Source organism: Pinus tabuliformis, chromosome 1_2, assembly GCF_031772625.1.
Source record: "Pinus tabuliformis cultivar Carrire ecotype Pingquan chromosome 1_2, CPIR1, whole genome shotgun sequence".
Lineage (NCBI taxonomy): Eukaryota > Viridiplantae > Streptophyta > Pinopsida > Pinales > Pinaceae > Pinus > Pinus tabuliformis.
The window spans coordinates 19,525,137-19,543,225 of NC_142298.1; the positions used below are offsets into that span (position 1 = coordinate 19,525,137).

Genomic DNA, 18,089 nt, shown 5'->3' on the forward strand with positions numbered 1-18,089 from the left:
GGTGAACTCATTGTAGCTCTCCCATAAAAATCCACTTTTCATAGAGTAGGTAAATGCTTGAAATATGCTTGCTAGGGCATCAAATTTAAGCCTCTTTGAAAACAAGTTTAGCTAACTTAAATCATCCTAGACTCCATTCTCCCAAGGAACAAGGCACTAGTCCAACTTGTTGGTGATCAATCTCATTCTTTATCCATCTTTTCTCTCTTAATTTCGGTCTTTTCAAGGCTAGATAAGTGATCTCGGGCTCTGTGCGAATTTCTAGGGAGGGATGATTTTGGTGGTTGGAGAACCTAAACATTAAGTGGGTAGGGTTTGTCACAAAACCTATCAATTTGGTGGGCATCAACTTCATTTTCATCCATAAATTCTCTTGCCCTAGGTGTTTGCCCTAAGAGGGAAAGCCTAGATTTTCTTCCCTCAACTTAAGGACTTCCTTGAAGGTTTCATGAACCTTGGCCTAGCTCATATACATTGTAAGAAACCTTTCCTCCTTGCCTTGATCTTGAGTTACTCCAACACTTGTCAAATCAATCAAACCCTAGGTTTTGTGTCTTTATTTCTAGGTATCTTCATAAAAAGCGAATTGCTTCCTTGTGAAGCCTTGAACCAAAATTGTCTTTCTTGAAGACCTCCTAGCGAAATCATTTCACTCTAAGCTTAGAATACCTATTATAAGTGATCTCTTTCCTATCGAGACTCCTCTTGTCGGTGAAAGTTCGTAAAGAGCTGGGGGTTTTGGCTGTGGTGACAGTGGGCCACTACCCCATTGTTGCTTCTTGGTCTATTTTATACCTTGTAGGGTTTCCCTCTCCAAGGCCTGCTAGATTTTGCTGCAACATTTTTGGCGTTGTTGTCGGGGAGGAAGCAAGTCTATCTTCCCCTAGATTGAAACATTTAAGCTTCTCTCATTTGAAGAGGTGCTTTCTTTGACGACAAGATAGATCCTCTTCTGGCGACTCCTAAATTGCTTGGTTTTGAGTGTCCAGAGAATAATATTGAAGAAAACGTAGTTCCAAGGACTAGAGTTGCTACTAGAAGGGGTGAGCATATTCCATCCCCTACTAGGCAACCTCTATTTCTTGACACCAATCCTAATCCTACTCCTAACCCTAACCCTAATTACAATATCTCCATGGCTAAGAGGTGGAATCTTGCATACTTCAAACCTTTGAACATTGCTATCTTTCTTGGAGCCCCTGATCAATACCTGAGAAACACCATGGATGGTTGCCCAAATTTGATGGACGTGTTGTTATGTCTGTTGAAAGACATGCCAACAACTTCCTTTGGGCCATTCGTCCTTGGAATATTGATGAGGAAGATAGTGTTATGATGCTATTTGCATTAACATTTGAAGGTGATGCTAGGGATTGTTATGTTAGCTTACCTCAAGGAAGCATTGCCAATTTTGATCAATTTGAAGAAGCTTTCAAGAACAGGTGGGCTTCTGATTTAGATGGTGGTATGGCTCTTGATAAGTTCTTTGCAATGGCTAAAAATGATAAAGAAAGTGCTAAGGAATACATCCAAAGGCTTGACAATCTTCTTAGGGAAATCCTTGATAGACTCAAATTTAATGATGCTATTATCTTGAAAGGTTTATCAAGTCATCCCGTGGACATCTAACATATGCCCTTAGAGATAAAAATCCTATAACCTTGGCTGAAGCTAAGGGGACACTCATGGAAGTTGAACAAAACATGAAGTTGCACATGTTGAAATGTTCAGCTATCCTAGGGCCAAAATTGAGACCAAGTCGAAATCAAAGTCTCAACTTGAGGAAGTGGTTTTGGCCTTGGCCCAAAGGGTTGGCAAGCTGTCTGATGATGTCAATATTGGTAAAAAATCCATCATGAATAGGGTGACTATTCTTAAAAGAGATAAAGGGTCAAAGTCAAATGATCCTCCTAAGAATCAATTCAACAAGGATAAGTCCTTTTCTAAGAAGAATATTGAGGGAGACCTAGGTACTCAACAAAGTATCCCTATCACCCTTGCCCCAACCATTATGCTAGGACAAGAGGAGGCGCAGGAGAACAAATCTAGTGAACAAAGTGAGGAAGAGGAGGAACCCGAGCAATTGAACAATGTAGATGAAACTCACCCATATAACATTGTTCTTGGGAATAGATATATCCATCCACAACCTAGCCAAGTTAAACTCAAAGATGAGTAAGAAGAAGAGTTGTTGGCCGTGGAAAGTAGTGGGATATCTAAGGGTTTGCAATACTCTAGAAAGAATGAGAAACAAGCCCAAACATGCTCTAATGCAAATCCTTCTCAAGAAAAGGAACCTCCTAAGGAAAAACCCAAGCACAAATCCAAGGACCATGAAATTGAGTTAGTTGTTGATGCTTGTAGTGCTATGGGAAAAATGACTATGCAGGTTCCCATAGAAGAGAGTACAACTCGCTCCCAATAGAAGGCAAGTCATGAAGGCTCTTGGGCTAGGTGATGAACTCAATGATCCCCCTATTGTATTGCAAAACATGCACTTTGATAGGACAAACCCTGATTGCGTGCCCTTCTTGTTGACTTTAGCCATTAATAGGTTGCTTCTCCATATTTATATGCTAGATTTGGGGGCTTCTGCCAATATCATGCCCTTAAAGGTTATGCACCAATTGGAATTGGATATTGCTAGACCTTATAGGAATGTTTGTGGCTTTTATTCCAAGTCCATTCCCATCCATGGGCTCATTAAGGATTTGAAAGTTACTATAGCTGTTAACAGGGATATTTCTGCGCTCATGGATGTTGTTGTTATTAATATACCTGATGTATGGGGAATGCTTTTATCTAGGAAGCGGGGTGCCTCAATTGGTGGCCAACTACAAATGGACTTATTGTATGCCACTATTCCCCAACTTGATAGGACGCCATTCATTCTCTACATGGAACCCCAACTTCCAAATCATGTGGAAGATATGGACCCTTTCCCATATCTTGGGCAATAACTTGGAACCAAAAGTCTTGGCCCTCCTATTAGCTAATCCAAGCCTATTAATTGTTCCCCTTCTCAAGAAGTTTGCCTTATTAAGAGACCTAATCCTAAGCTGACCATACCTAAGAAACAATGGGTGCAAAAGCCTAAAAAGGAATTCAAGGTTGGTGAAATGGTTTTAGTTGACAAGCATCCCATCCTTGTTAAGATTCATGGAAAGGTTGGTGTGGGTTATTTCTATATAGCTAGGCTTGATGGTGAGCTTTGGCTCGACCTGGTTAAAGATAACCGTATTACCCCTTTCTTGGATTCGTGATATCACATGTTATGCATGGTAGTGTAGGTGCATTATATGTTCCTTTTGCATAGCTAACATCATCATATCATGTTCTCATGCTAGATTAGGTTGCATGTAGATTAGACTTGCATTTAGCATAGATTTACTTTTTTGTATAAATTATTATCATTATGAAAAACATGGGCAATATCCTATGCCTAGTGCACATGCTCCCAAACAGTTGTATTGCGAAGTGCAAGTTACAGGTCTGCGGTCCTAGGACATTGCTAAAACTTTCATGAACTCCTTGTTCGAGTACATGGATCATGCGCTCTATAGTGAGCTCATGTCCTAGTTGGAGTTAGATGTTACCCACCAAAAGTGGGTGACCCCTAGGAGAAGATTTGCTCCTATTCATCTTTTCCAGCCAACAACCAGTGGACCCTAAGAGCCACTTTGTCACTGACGTGACATGCCATTGCTATCTCTGCCACCTGCATCAGTCATATGTCTCCTCACCCATTTGTCAAGAGCACATGTTGGAAGGTGGGCTTCTAATCAAAAGGTACTTTATTCATTATGCAATTAGGTGCTTATGCTTGTTTGCATTTGGGCATGATGACATGGATTATGGGGTAACTTGGAAGAAAGAAGGGTCTTGGCCGTAGTCTTGTTTCCTCATCTTAAATGGAGGGTTAATTTTCAATCCTAGTCCAGTGGGACCTCCCCTAATGGCCCATGGCTTTAGGAAGGGGCACTGCTTGGCAAGCCATAATTGAGATAGCATAGCCCCATCTATCCCTATTCCATACTTACCACTTTCCATCTTACATTATGAGTCCCTGTTCCACCTCTTTCTTCAGGTCATCCGACCATTGGTTCTTTGGGATTTGGTGCTCACACATCGTTATACCTAGGTAAGGCCTAGAAATGCACCTTGGGAAATTGATGCAGCTAAAAAAAAAAGAAAGAGCATATGATGGCCATGATAAAAACAAAAAGTAAAATCAAAATGAAAAAATATGGCTAGGACTTACAAATTAGCACATGTGCAAAAGCCAAACTTGAACTTCACCTCTATCATATGGCCATCACCTGGTTCCTGGGTCAATGTTGCCCTATCTCATAGAAGACAAGGAACCCTTACATGTCCCAGGCCCTGATGGGCGATGGACTACCCCGTCCTAAAAGAGGTAATAATTGATATACATCATACAAAGCAATCTCTCATTCCCCGAGCTATGAGCGGTAATACAAGGAAAACTCAAGAAAATGTAAAAGGCAATATAGAGGGGTGAAAAAACAAAGGCCGAGGTAGCATCCACGATTGCTCCTTCCTCACATCTATACACCTAGGATGAGGTATTCCATCATAGCCAGGTCCCTTTGACCATGGCACTTGGCCATGAAGTTTTCTCCCCTCCGTTCCATCATTATTCACATGGAACCTATCGATTGAAGGGTGGACCAAGGACATGTCACTTCCCCTTGGGGGTTGGTAACACCTAATATCATAGTCTATTAACTACTCCTACCTAGGGAGGTAAGACGATTTCATGACCAAGGCCACAATTTTGGAAGAGAAACCTCATATGAAGTGTTATTTTGCCCATTTCTTTCAAGCTTGGTTCACTTAAATGCAATAGTGATTAATGTACTTGATGGTGAAAGTTACTACACTGGATATTGTGTGTAATTGGCAGGTGGTTCCATCTATAGGTTTGGGCAACTTAACTGGGGTCCAGGTCCTCCAAAGGAACATATTGACACCCACTAGTGATGCGTTGAGAGCCATGGGGTTCTGGACAATTATAGAGTATCATTCATAGCCATGGGCACCTTCACCACCCACAACATTCTTGCATTTGTGTTATTATTCATGGGATAATGCACTTGGACTAGTATGCCCCTAGCCAACTTAACAGTAATTACATAGTGTGGCAGTTGATCAGGGGCCCAGATGAGGTTTGTCTCACGCCTTGAGACATGGGATGGCTAGCACCATCTTTAGAGCCTCAAAGTTAGAGCAAAATCATGCTTATTCATCCCTTGGTGACCCACGAGACCCTTTTTTTTGCCCCAAAACCACATTTGAGGGCCGCAGGATGATTTTGCAGAGAAATCTAGGGGCCAACCCCTAGAATTTGATTTTAGGAGCCCTATACACTCATCATGGCAGTAGAGGAGCTCAATGCATGCCCTACAAGGTCCTATGATAGCATGACATCAACATTTCTGCCCTCCTTTTGGGGATTTGTTTTGTTTTTACATTGGCTACAAAGACGGCTTGTGGCCTTGATTAGTAATTGGCTATTATTTTATTATTTGAGGGGCTTGTGGGCTAAAATTAAAGTTAGTAGCACATGTATATATTAGAGATCATTTCATTTGATCTCTCATTCATTCTCATCACACTTGGAAATTTGGCCTCATTGAGAAATTTGGCCTATCTAGTGAATTTGCATTTGTTCTCTTGTGGAAGAGTTGGATCTATTGGATGCATTTCGACATTTGGAGGTTATTCTTGGATGTTTCTTGGAGCTATTCTTTGGATAACATAAGGAATTCTTGCATGTTATCTTGTAAGTTCTTTTTATTGTTGACTATATTTTTCTTTGCCTAATGTATGGAACTATTGATTCTAGGTTATGGTAAAATTGTGCCCTAATTTGTTGAAGATTAATTGAATTGATATCTAGATGAATATTGCATACATTACTCATGTATAACATGTGAAGAATAGTCCTAGTGATGAACTCATTGTAGCTCTCCCATAAAAATCCACTTTTCATAGAGTGGGTAAATGCTTGAAATCTGCTTGCTAGGGCATCAAATTTCAGCCTCCTTGAAAACAAGTTTATCTAACTTAAATCATCTTAGACTCCATTCTCCCAAGGAACTAGGCACTAGTCCAAGTTGTTGGTGATCAATTTCATCTTTTATCCATATTTTCTCTCTTAATTTCGGTCATTTCAAGGCTAGAGAAGAGTTCTAGGGCTTGGTGCAAATTTCTAGGTATGGAGGATTTTAGTGTTTGGAGAACCTAAACATTAAGTGGGTAGGGTTTGCCACAAAACCTATTAATTTGTGGGCATCCACTTCAATTTCATCCATAAGTTCTCTTGCCCTAGGTGTTTTCTCTAAGAGGGAAACCCTAGTTTTTCTTCCCTCAAATTACGGACTTCCTTTAAGGTTTCATGAGCCTTGGCCTAGCTAATATACATTGCAAGAAACCTTTTCTCCTGGCCTTGACCTCGAGTTACTCCAACACTCGTCAAATCAATCAAACCCTAGGTCTTGTGCCTGCATTTCTAAGTAACTTCATAGAAAGCGAATTGCTTCCTTGTGAAGCCTTTATCCAAAATTGCCTTTCTTGAAGACCTCCTAGTGAGATCATTTCACACTCTAACCCTAAAATACCTATTATAAGTGATCTCTTTCCTATTGTGACTCCTCCCACCGGTGAAATCCTTTAAAGAATAGGGGGTTTTGGCTGTGGTGATAGTGGGCCACTACCCCATTGTTGCTTCTTGGTCTAGTTTATACCTTGTAGGGTTTCCCTCTCTAAGGCCTGCTAGATTTTGCAGCAACAATAACCATACTTTGTCTCCCACTCTAAATAACTTCTTTGTTTTCTGTTGATTGTGCATGGCCTTGTATTTTTCCTATGTCTTCTCAATATCTTTTGTACTTGCAAATGGATCTACCTGATCTTCTCAACAAATTTATCTGCCCTTAAAGCATCCCTTGTGAGATCCTTCCTCCCTCCTTGCTGCTCATATGCAATATTTGAAGGTGAAGGTGGCAAATATCTAAAGAAAATTTCAAATGGGGACTTACTAGTAGAAGTGTGGATTGCTCTGTTATAAGAGTGTTGTATATATATTAGATTTTCATCCTAAGTCTTTCGATGCTTCTGATTGTAACCCCTCAAGAGCTGCACCAAAGTCTTGTTGACTACATTTTTCCCATCTGTCTGTGGATGGAATGTTGTAGACCTCTTCAACTTCGTGCCCATCTTCTTTGATAGTGTAGTCCAAAATTCACTGAGAAATCTAATGTCCCTATTCAAAACAATGCTCCTTGATATTCCCAAGAGCTCCCAAACCCATTTAAAGAACAAGTTTTCTACTTCTTGCCCTTTGGTGGTCTTTTTATAGGCATAAGAATGCATATCTTGCTGAACCTGTCAACCACCACAAACATGTATTCATGTCCTTTCTTGGTTGTAAGTAAACCTTCCACAAAGTACATGGAAATGCTTTCCCAAGGACGAGTGGGTACTATTACGCACCAAAATTAGGTAACCGCACAGGAGAAACATTTCTCCTGTCTTGGGTAGCCAACCAACCAACAACACTATACATTGCTTAGTTATGATGATAAGCCACATTCCTCCTCCATTTGCACGGATCACACACCTCACACCATTCGACATTCCTTTTGAACGAAGGTGGGTCACCACTTAGTAGGTATTTTAACCATTCTGCAATCAAGTTATTTTACTTAATATTTTGGGCATTCTAACATGGATAAAGGGGTGATCTGGATGATTGATCGATCTTGATTGTAAATTTGTTCCCTCACCTTACTAGGAGGGTTAGTCTTTGGCCCTAGTCTGGTGGAATCTGCTCTTAGGCCTTAGGGTTATAGGAAGGGAACTACTTGAGAAACTTGGATTGAAATAACTTGTCCATAACCATTCCATACTTACCAATTTTCATCCATTCCCTTGATTTCACATCCATCCTTCGGGTTTGTTGTCATTAGTTCATTGGGATTTGGAACCCTCATATCCACATCCTTAAGTCAAGGCTGAAAAACGTTTCCCTAGAGGTTGATGTAGCCTAGTGCACATGGTCCTAATATGTTTTTGGATGTTGAATTATCAAAGTGTTTTGGCTAAGATGAATGTGCAAGTGCCTCTTTTGGAGTTGGTCAAACTTGAACCCCGAAGTGGGCAAGTCAAAAAAGAATTCAACCTTGAAAAACAATTTAAGGACCCTCCAGCGATCCCCCAAAACATATATAATGACTAAAGAAGTGGAGGGCATGTACCTTTCTTATTGCCCTTAGTGATAAGTAAGCTAATTCTACACGATTTATGCTTGTTTTTGGTGCCTTTGCTAATGTAATTCCTTTGAGAGTCATGAATCAATTAGAGATGCAAATCACTATGCCATATAAGAATGTGTGTGGTTTTGACTCAAGGTCTATCCCTATGTATGGCTTGCTAAAAGATGTTAAAGTATCCTTGGCTACTAACAAAGACATTTCAGTGTTAATGGATATTGTAATCATTGATGTGTCAGATGCTTGGGGCATGCTCTTGTGTAGGAAATGGTGTGCCTCTATTCGGGGGAAATTACAAATGGATCTATCATACATTACTATACCTACTTTGGATGGGAAAACATTCATCCTATATAGAGAACCGCACATGCTTGAGGATGTGGAAGACATAGAACCATTTCTCTTCCCTCAACCCATTGGAAAATCCAAGATTAGCATGCCTCCAAAAGACATTCACTTTAAACAAAAGAACTTTGAGCCAAAGGTTCCTGATAGACCAAAAGAGGTTGAATCGTCGTCAAGGAATGTATGTCAAATCAAGAATGCTCTTGGAAATAAGAGTAAGAGCCCAACATTCCAAAACAAAAAGAATCATTGGGTTTAGAGACAAGGTAAAGATTTTCAGGTTGGTGACATATTCCTTGTAAACAATGACCCTCTTCCATTTAGGATTTATGGCAAAGTAGGGATTGGATATTTCTATATTGTGAAACTTGATGGTGAACACCTACCTTCCTTATTACGAGGTAATCACCTTACATTGTTCAATGGAACCTAATGCATTTGTAGTTAAGTAGTTGCATTGCATTTGTGTGTTGCATTATTGTGTGTGCATCCTACTTATTCATTATTCATGTTGATGTGTTGCATTCTAGATTAGATTGCATGTAGATAACCTTTTCTTTTTCTGTATGGTTTTATATATCATATAAATGCAAAGGTGATGATCAACACCCCGTACACATGCTAGGAAACAAGTTGATTTGAGTGTGCATGCAACAGATTTGTGAGCCCAGGGACTGCCGGGGTTCTCGTGAACTCCCTGTTCGAGCATTACAGATCATGCACTCTATGGTGAGCACATGTCCTTGAGTTGGAGCCTGATGTTACTGACCAAAAGTGGGTAACCCCATAGGAGAAAAATTTTCTCCTATCTTGGACAACGAGCTAGCCAGAACCCTATACATTGTTTAGCTATGATAATATGCTACATTCCTTCGCATTTGCACTAGTCATACACCTCTTGCCATCCGGCATTCCTCTTGAAGGAAGGTGGGTCACCACTCGGCATACACTTTAACCATTTTGCAATCAAGTGCTTTTGCTTAATGTTTTGTGCATTCTAACATGGAGAAAGGGGTAATATGGATAATTGACCGATCTTGACTATAAAATTGTTCTCTCAACTTACCAAGGGGGTTAGTCTTTGGCCCTAGTCCAGTGGGACCTCCTCTGAGGCCTTAGGGTTATAGAAGGGCATTATGCGGGAAACTTGGATTGAAGTAGCATGTCCATAACCATTCAATACTTACCACTTTTCACACATTTCCTTGATTTCACATCCATCCTTGGGGTTTGTTGTCATTGGTTCCTTGGGATTTGGCACCCTCATATCCACACCCTTGAGTCAGGGCCGAAAAACCTTGCGTTGGAGGTTGATGCAGCTAAAAGAAAGATACAAGCATAAGATGACCACAAAAAAAGAAAAAGAAATTTTAAAATGCAAAAGATGGTTGGGACAATAATTAGCATGTGGGAAAAATCCTAGCTTGAGCTCTAACCTCCTCATTAGCAATTACCTGGTTCCTAAGCACTAGATGCTTCATCACATAGTAAAGGAACCCTTGCATGTCCCAACCTGGATGAGCGAGAAACTGGATCATCCTTAAGGGATAAATAAATGCTACATCATTAAAAGCAATCTAGGGCACCTGAGCTATGCTCCTTATCAAAGCAGTGCCAAAAAGAAGTAAAAGGCGCACTCGAGGGGCGGAAAAAGCAGGCCAAGGAAAGGGGTAACTAATGCCTCCACGATTGCTCCCTCCATACATCTATACACTCAGGATGATGGACCTTCATCAGGTAGTCCCATGGCCATGGAACCTAGTGATGAAGTCTTTACCCTCTATTGCCACCACTATCACAAACACCTATGAATTGAAGGGTTGACCTTGGACATGTCACCTCCCTTTAAGGGCTAGAAGCACCTAATAGCGTTAATTATCTAGCCACCCATAACGAGGTAGGGAACACTTTTACGGGACTTGCTCTAGTTAGATGTTGAAGGTGATACAAGTATGAAGTGCTATTTTTCCCTTAACAATTAAGTATGGTCTACTGTGTTGCATTTATGGTCATTGTCTCTAATGAGTGGTTTCTTTCACTCAAGTTCGAGATGGTTTTGCCAGGTGGTACTTCATAGACTAGTAGAGGCCTTAAGGGCACACCCACTCTATGTCCATGCCATATGATGCCCAGGACATACTACACTTCTAGAGAGCATTGATGACCTTGCAGATGCAATGCTGCCCCTCCACAACAATGTTGGGTACTTTGATGATTCTAGTAGTTGATTGACACCTCAAAGCAACCCCAGATGTTGAAACACCGATCTCACTTTGCTTAGTATTGGAGATTCTTGATGATGTGCACAATGGACCTAGCATGCCCTAGGATGACCTTGACATTGTTTGATGGGCATGGCTTGATTCAAAGTCTAGATGATGATGGTCATCCCCAATATGACTAGGGAGAGTTTGTACCACCTCATGGAGCCCCAACACTTGAGAAAGATTGCCACATAGTCTTGATGGCCACCATGGAGTTGATGCAGGACACCTAGAGCTAGTTCTTGACATATGGAGACATTTTGAGGTTTGATTTGAGGACTTATCCTCAATCCAGGGCTGATTATGATGGTTGGAGACATATATAGCCCATTTCTTGTGTTTTTGGAGCTTTATTTAGGCCTAAAAGGTGATGACATCATGCTTAGGAGGAGTTTCGATCCACACCTATGGGCTATTAGTGGTTTATTTTATTATATTGAGCTATTGGGTTGGCTTGTACCCCACTTTTTCCATGTTCACTCAAAAATTAACCCTGTCATAGGGTTTTTAGACAAATTAATGGAAGTGATTGGCCTCATATAAATAGAGGATCACTCCATTCTATTTTCCCATCATCACTTGTAGATTTTGACCTCCTTTAGGGAGCTTGACTTAGCCTAGATGTAACTTGTTACTTGTGTAGATGTGATCTTTTTGAAACTATTGCTATTGGAGAATGATTTTTTTCTTGAAGATGTCTTTTTGGGATTGAAAGAACAATATTTCTTGGAAGAATTGTAAGTTAAATTGCTGGTTTTTTTTATGTGATAAATTAATGCTAGAGTTTTTCTTATTCCATGTCTAAATGCATATTATTTATGGAAATTCTTGCTTGATTATTGCATGTTAAATTTTTCGTCTTTGAATACCATAGGGGACCTCCTAGAGAGCTTCACTATTTAATTTCTCCCCTCACAAAAAAAGATAGTTAAGGTTTATCAAGTGAAAATTAGGGTTTTCCCTCTTATTCCAAGCATAAATTCAATTTCTCTTAAATTTAGCCCTAAAGACTCCATCACTCAAGTAGGAATAGACATTAGGAATCCTAGTGGTGGTAAAAAATTATAAAAACATTTATATTTTCTTCTCCTTTATCTTTCTAAGTCCTCTAAGGCAAGCCACTAGGGCTAGGTTATGGGGTTGAATTCAATTAGGGCATCACTTAATTGGATGTTGAGGTTAATTAGTTTGAATTCATCTTTATGGATCCTTTACACTCAAAATCTAGCATGGTTGAATTTGCCCTATTAGGCCTGGCATCATCCTCCCTAAGCAATTTGTTCCCTATAAAAACTTTAACCTTAGCTAAGTCTTCAACTTAGGGCTTAATTTGAGGATTTGCCTTCTCTTTTTGTTGATTAAATCAATTTTCAAATCTTTTCCTTTGTACTTGTATGCCTGGGTATTCCTTTGTTGATCTATATCTTGAAACCTTAGGTCACATGTGCCTCCTTTAGGGCTTGGTATCTGGTACGTGACTCCCACACAAAGGAATTGTGCCCTTGTTCATTGAAGAAGTACCTTAGCCTTTCATTTACATCCCCTTGAGCCATCTTGCTTGGAATATCCTTTGGGTGGATACTAGGAAGCTTCTCTCGTGGTGTAATTCCACTAAAGAGTAGGAGGATTGCTGAGGTGACAGTGGCAATCCACCTCATTATTGTAGTAAGGTTTTGCCTTTACCTTGTGAGGCCTCTCACAAGGCCTACTCGATTTTGAGGCAATATGTACAATAAGAAGTGGTATAGACCCTGTTTCCTGTTGTTAGGCTCGCTAGTATAGTAAAGCATAGATTCTCTTATGAACCTAGCTACATCTTCTTGCATTCTAAGCTTGTTACTGGCAACTGCAAATTATAGCACACTTAGTGCAAAGCTTCACTAGGCATCCTAGGTCTTATGGCAAGAAGAGATCAACCACCACTGACACCTCGATGGCTTCTCTCCAACTGTTTAGTGGTGGATATTATCCCCATAAGGGAGGCTTCCCTAAAGAAATCACCAACAAGATATTCAACTAATGAGGGCTCAAGGGTGTTGCAAGGTCTAATAATTGAAGGGGAATGTATTAGCCAAACTTTGAAAGATTGAGGTAAGAGTTGCCAACAGTTCAAGTACACTTGCCTAAGACCTTTATGACTTAGAAGAAAGCTGCTATAAGTTAGGGTTTTTTATGATATGCAAAATTAAGACATACAATGACATATAATAGCTTGAGAAATAGCTTATGAGTGATAAGATCAACAAAGGAGCAGAGGCTATCAAAGAGGCAAGCAGGGGTTAGGTAAACAATGATATCTTTATGATTGAAAATGCATATGACGTCAATCTTTATTTAGACATTAGCCCTAATTTTGGGTGAAAATATGCAACTAATGCTAGTTTTTGCCTATTTATATTTCTTAAATGCAATCCCTTTCAATAGGGAAACAACAAATAGACAATAAATTGCTATAAAACCCAGATTTAATCTAACCCTAATCCTAGTTGCCATGAATGAAGAAGAAAAAGGAGAAATTAAGATGATCACCATAATAAGCTAGTCTCATTAGAGAAATTTTGAGGTCTAAAATAGGCCTCCTAAGGAATATTATAAAATAATAGTGAAAATAATAAAATAAGATTAGATTACAACCTCAAATTTTAGAGGAAAAAAAACTACTTTTTCAACTTGTATTTTCAGCTTATCTCCCTATTGTTTCACTCAAATTTTGAGCGGGAGCACTCATTGGATGCGAAATTTATTTCCTCATCCAAGGAGTATCCATGTTGCATACTTTTGATGGACTCTGCTACACGGAAAAATGAGAAATACATGAAAAAACATGGCTGCAATCACGTTTTTTCATGTATTTCTCATTTTTCGTGTAGTAGGGTCCATCGAAAGTATGCAACATGAGTACTCCGTAGATGAGGAATTAAATTCTGCATCCAACGAGTGCTCCTGCTCGAAATTTGAGTGAAACCTAGGGAGATAAGTTGAAAAAATAGTTTTTATTTTTATTTTTTATTTTTTAATCTTTTTACTTTTTTAATGCAAAAATGGTGAATCACCTCCCATGGTTGACATCACCATCTTGAATCCTATTGGTTCTTATAAAGTTGATTTTGGTTGTACATTTTTATTTTGAGGATCATTTTAGACCTCAAAAGTTTTCTAATGATTGCCTTCTCTTAGTTGGGCAATGGAGTTAATAATGGTGACAAAGATAGAGGGAGTTGTATGAATAGGGTGGAGGACTAAAAATCTTGTCTTAGAAACTCTAGCGATTTCTTTAAAATGGAGATTTAAGATCAAATGATGCATACACCAACTTTTTTGGATGGATTCTTGATAGACAAAATTTGCATAAGATATAGAAACAAGATTTCATGAAAGATATTGCACTTTTTAATATGGCACAATAGAATCCCTAATTTCAGAAAATTGCGTACAAAATGGATGAAAATCAACAATAAACTTACACCATTCAATCATGAATCACTTCATCAATCCAAGATAGTCTTCTCATGTAGAAATATCCCTCCCAAGGCAATTCACTCCATTGTTCATCCACAGGGACCAAGAGAAAAAGACAAGAGAGCTAGTGCACACTTCTTAAGAGAGAGAGAAGTGTTGTGAAAGTGTGATGATACAAATGAAAGTGACTTCCCTCTATTTATATGAGGGCAACCGAGTCACTTTTAATAATTTTACTTGTAAAAGCCCTAAAAGTTTATTTGAGCATTCAAATAGGCTTTAAAGGTCACAAGCCGACTTTAAGATAGCTTTAAAACATAATAAAGACATAAAAATATCCCACTTGTGTGGGAATAAATGCTCTCCATGATGATTTCATCCTCCCAAAAATGGACATCTTCATCAAGCAAGTGATAAAGTGGCTCATGAGTGCTCCTCCAAGAAAATGATCAAGGTGTAATGGTACATCTCCAAATAACTCCTCCACCATGACACCATCTCCAGGAAGGCTCATGTTACGCTTTTAGGGCATGTGGGGATGATGTGGCATGCTTTGAGTCAAGCATTGACATCTAGGCATAATGTGGTAGCCCTCCCAAGTCATCTTTGTGATCACAATCTTCATCTGGGCTTTGGAACAAGGTAGTGTCCATCAAACAAGGTCAAGGTCAGTTTGGGGTCGTCCTAGGCCCATATGGGCACATCATCAAATAAGCCAACCCCTGGGCTTCCTGTTACAACCTTTCAGCATTTGGAGGTGTAGCAAGGGGCATACAACCGTGTGGAGTCTCATCAAAGGCCAACGTCAATCTTATGAGGGCAACACTAAGGCCACAAGGTCATATCTACTCTCAATAATGTGCAAAATGTCCTTTGAATGACAAGGATAAGTATCAAGACTTCTTTCAGATGATCTCTGTTGCATGAGTAATGAACCACCTGAAACATACCCTTAAGATCAAGTGAAGTCAACATCACCAGGAACAAAAGCCATTGAAGTATCTTAGTGAACCATATTCAATGTTAGGGGCGCAACAATAGTTCACACAAGCCTTTCCTTCCAAAGTCTTTCTAGATCAGGATTTGTAAGCAAGTTACCACACTTGTGTTGGGGATGATTATACTTTCAGCCCTATTAGATGCTTCCAGACTCCAAGGGGAAGGACTTTTCACAAGTAGACCCATCAATCCATATGTGCATGTAATAATGGTGGTGATTGAGTGAGCAAGACTTCAAAAAAGATGGCCATAGCTATGGTACCAGCTCGAGGGGGTCCAGCATCTGAGTACTACAATGAGAAGAGGGAGCAATCATGGAGGCATGGCTTGCCCCTTTCCTCAGCCTGCTTTCAGTGAGAAGGCAGGGAAATTGAAAATGGCCTGTATTAGAACAATGTATCTATTTCTTTCTTATGAGCTATGCCATTTGTAGTTGATGGGAATTTCATGATTAAGATATGTATGTCCTTTCAACAAAGAAAATGAGTTATGTGATGAGTTGGCACTGACTTCAGGCTCACATATGGCTTGCTGAGAGGATGTCAAATGGACACAAGATTTTATGAAATTTGGCCATAGTTATTCCTTTTAAGTGCTTAAAAAAATAGGAATAGGAAAATGTGTTTCATGATGTATCAAGTCTTAGCTGTCTAAGTTTTTTAATGATCGGCATGCCTGTTATCTGCATCAGCTGGTTGGCTAGAATTACAAAACATGGTAGATCTCAATTATAGGTTGCCTGTGTTGAGTAAGAGAGTGTTTCATTGATCAGGATAATTATTTAATGCATCCCGGACCTTGATTTTCTGATCTATCACTTAGAATTTGAAGAAAAGATTATTTTGTCACTTGTTACTGATATTTGAAATAAAAGAAAATTATTCAAATCTAACATCATATCTTGTTGTTTAACCAGTGTCTTGAATTACAACTTACAAGATTTATGCATCAACATTCTCCCAGTGCTCAGAAGGATAATCGAACGTGGTGTACGTGTTTGGGTTTACAGGCAAGTATACACAAAGGCAATTTTTATATTTTTATTTTCTAGAGGAAAGCACATTGTTTGCTTGTAATATGTGCTCGCTGTCAGCTGCTCTGGCATAATAGTTGTCAAAATCATATATTCTTGGTATGGTGCAAATCTTATTCGTTATCGGCCTTTGCTTTGAGGAACAACACTTGCAAAAACAATAACTAGATTTCTTTGCAGTTGAAGTGACCGTTGAAGTGATTACTTCAAGATTATGCTCTCAAGATTTTCTAGGCTTAGAATCGGTAATGTGTGGTACTCCACACTAAATCATCTAATAGTTAATTGATACTTGCTTTGAAGATATATCAGGAAAAACATGTCAGTTCTCTCGTAATATTTTATTTTCTTCCTCTGAAAATCTGACATGGAATCACTTGCATGATATCATTGTCTAGAATAAGTTTATTCTCTTCTGCTACTTCATTTTTATTAGATTTTCTGGTTTCAAGCAAAATGAAACCCTAAGCTCTAGAGCTGACTTTTACACAGCTAAGGCATTTAATATTCTGATACTTTCAGTGGCGACCAAGACTCAGTTGTACCATTATTGGGATCACGATCGCTAGTTCGCAAATTAGCTGATCACTTAAATTTGACTGTGTATTTGCCATATCGCGCCTGGTATCAGAATGGACAAGTATGCTTTGCTCTCATTATTTTGTTTTTATCCTTGTAATAATGGATTCCAAAAGTATGAAACATGTAAAATTCGTCGTCATTTGATCAACAGGTAGCTGGATGGTCAATTTCATATGGCAACTTATTGACCTTTGCAACTGTAAGAGGCGCTGCTCATCTGGTTCCATATTCCCAACCTTCTAGAGCCTTGCTACTGTTTAAGACTTTTTTATCTGGTAAAGGCTTACCAAACAAGAGCAAGGAAAAAAAGGAATAAAACTGGCTTCAAGATTCTTGCAGCAGCTAGATTATGCCTGTTAGAATGAATCTTATATCATCATTGTTTTCATATTTTGGGCACAACAGTAAATTGTGGAGCAGCGGCAATCCATCTTGAATGTCACAATGTCTACCTTTTCTTCATCTTGCCATTAACTGATTGATCGAATCTATCCAGGCTTGCACCTTGTTCTGATGTTCCAACTTTCAAAGATTGCTCCCAGCTGAGCTTTGATTATATTTTTTTTCAAGAGCACTGATAAGCAATGTTTTACGTCAAATATTGAACAGAAGAACAGAAGGAGACACCAAAGTGAGCTTCTTTGATCCTAGTTGTCTTTGAGGATAGCCGATACTGGTATTTGAGCTTTTTGATTATGACAATACTCAAATTAGAATCAATCTCTTGGATGCCAAGTATTTTACATGCCTTGGCAGTGACTATGAAGCAGTTATTTCTAGTGAATTTCTTTTGCGTAAATTAGCATGGTTGAACTATTTACACGTCTCCATGGACTCAGATTCATTGATTTTCTATGAAAATATTTTCCCCCTTAAAAAACATGCATTTCATATTGCAACAAACTATAATATTTTTTTTGGGAGTAGTTTTGACATTCACTTCATTGGAAATCAATCATGTGGACCAACCGCCACATTGGGATCCATCTTAGGAACTTGGAATTAATTGCCCACTCACAGTAATAGTAATAGTTTGAAATTTTACTAATGTCTGCGGCTTTTGGTGTCCGTGTAATGGAAACCTCAACATGATATTAGACCCTTAGCCCA

General features: G+C 39.2%; 1 protein-coding gene across 2 annotated transcripts in view; it reads left to right on the forward strand.

Annotated features, from left to right (window-relative positions):
- LOC149204111 (serine carboxypeptidase-like 44) overlaps window positions 1–17,770 on the forward strand; it is a 102,415-nt gene extending 84,645 nt beyond the window's left edge. For both annotated transcript variants that reach the window (XM_089394644.1, XM_089394645.1), the window contains exons 8-10: window positions 16,281–16,373; window positions 16,920–17,037; window positions 17,131–17,770. In XM_089394644.1, the coding sequence (XP_089250770.1) occupies window positions 16,281–16,373; window positions 16,920–17,037; window positions 17,131–17,295 (376 nt within the window). In that variant the 3' untranslated portion in view covers window positions 17,296–17,770. The remainder of the gene's footprint in view (window positions 1–16,280; window positions 16,374–16,919; window positions 17,038–17,130) is intronic.
- The last annotated feature ends 319 nt before the right edge of the window (window positions 17,771–18,089 follow it).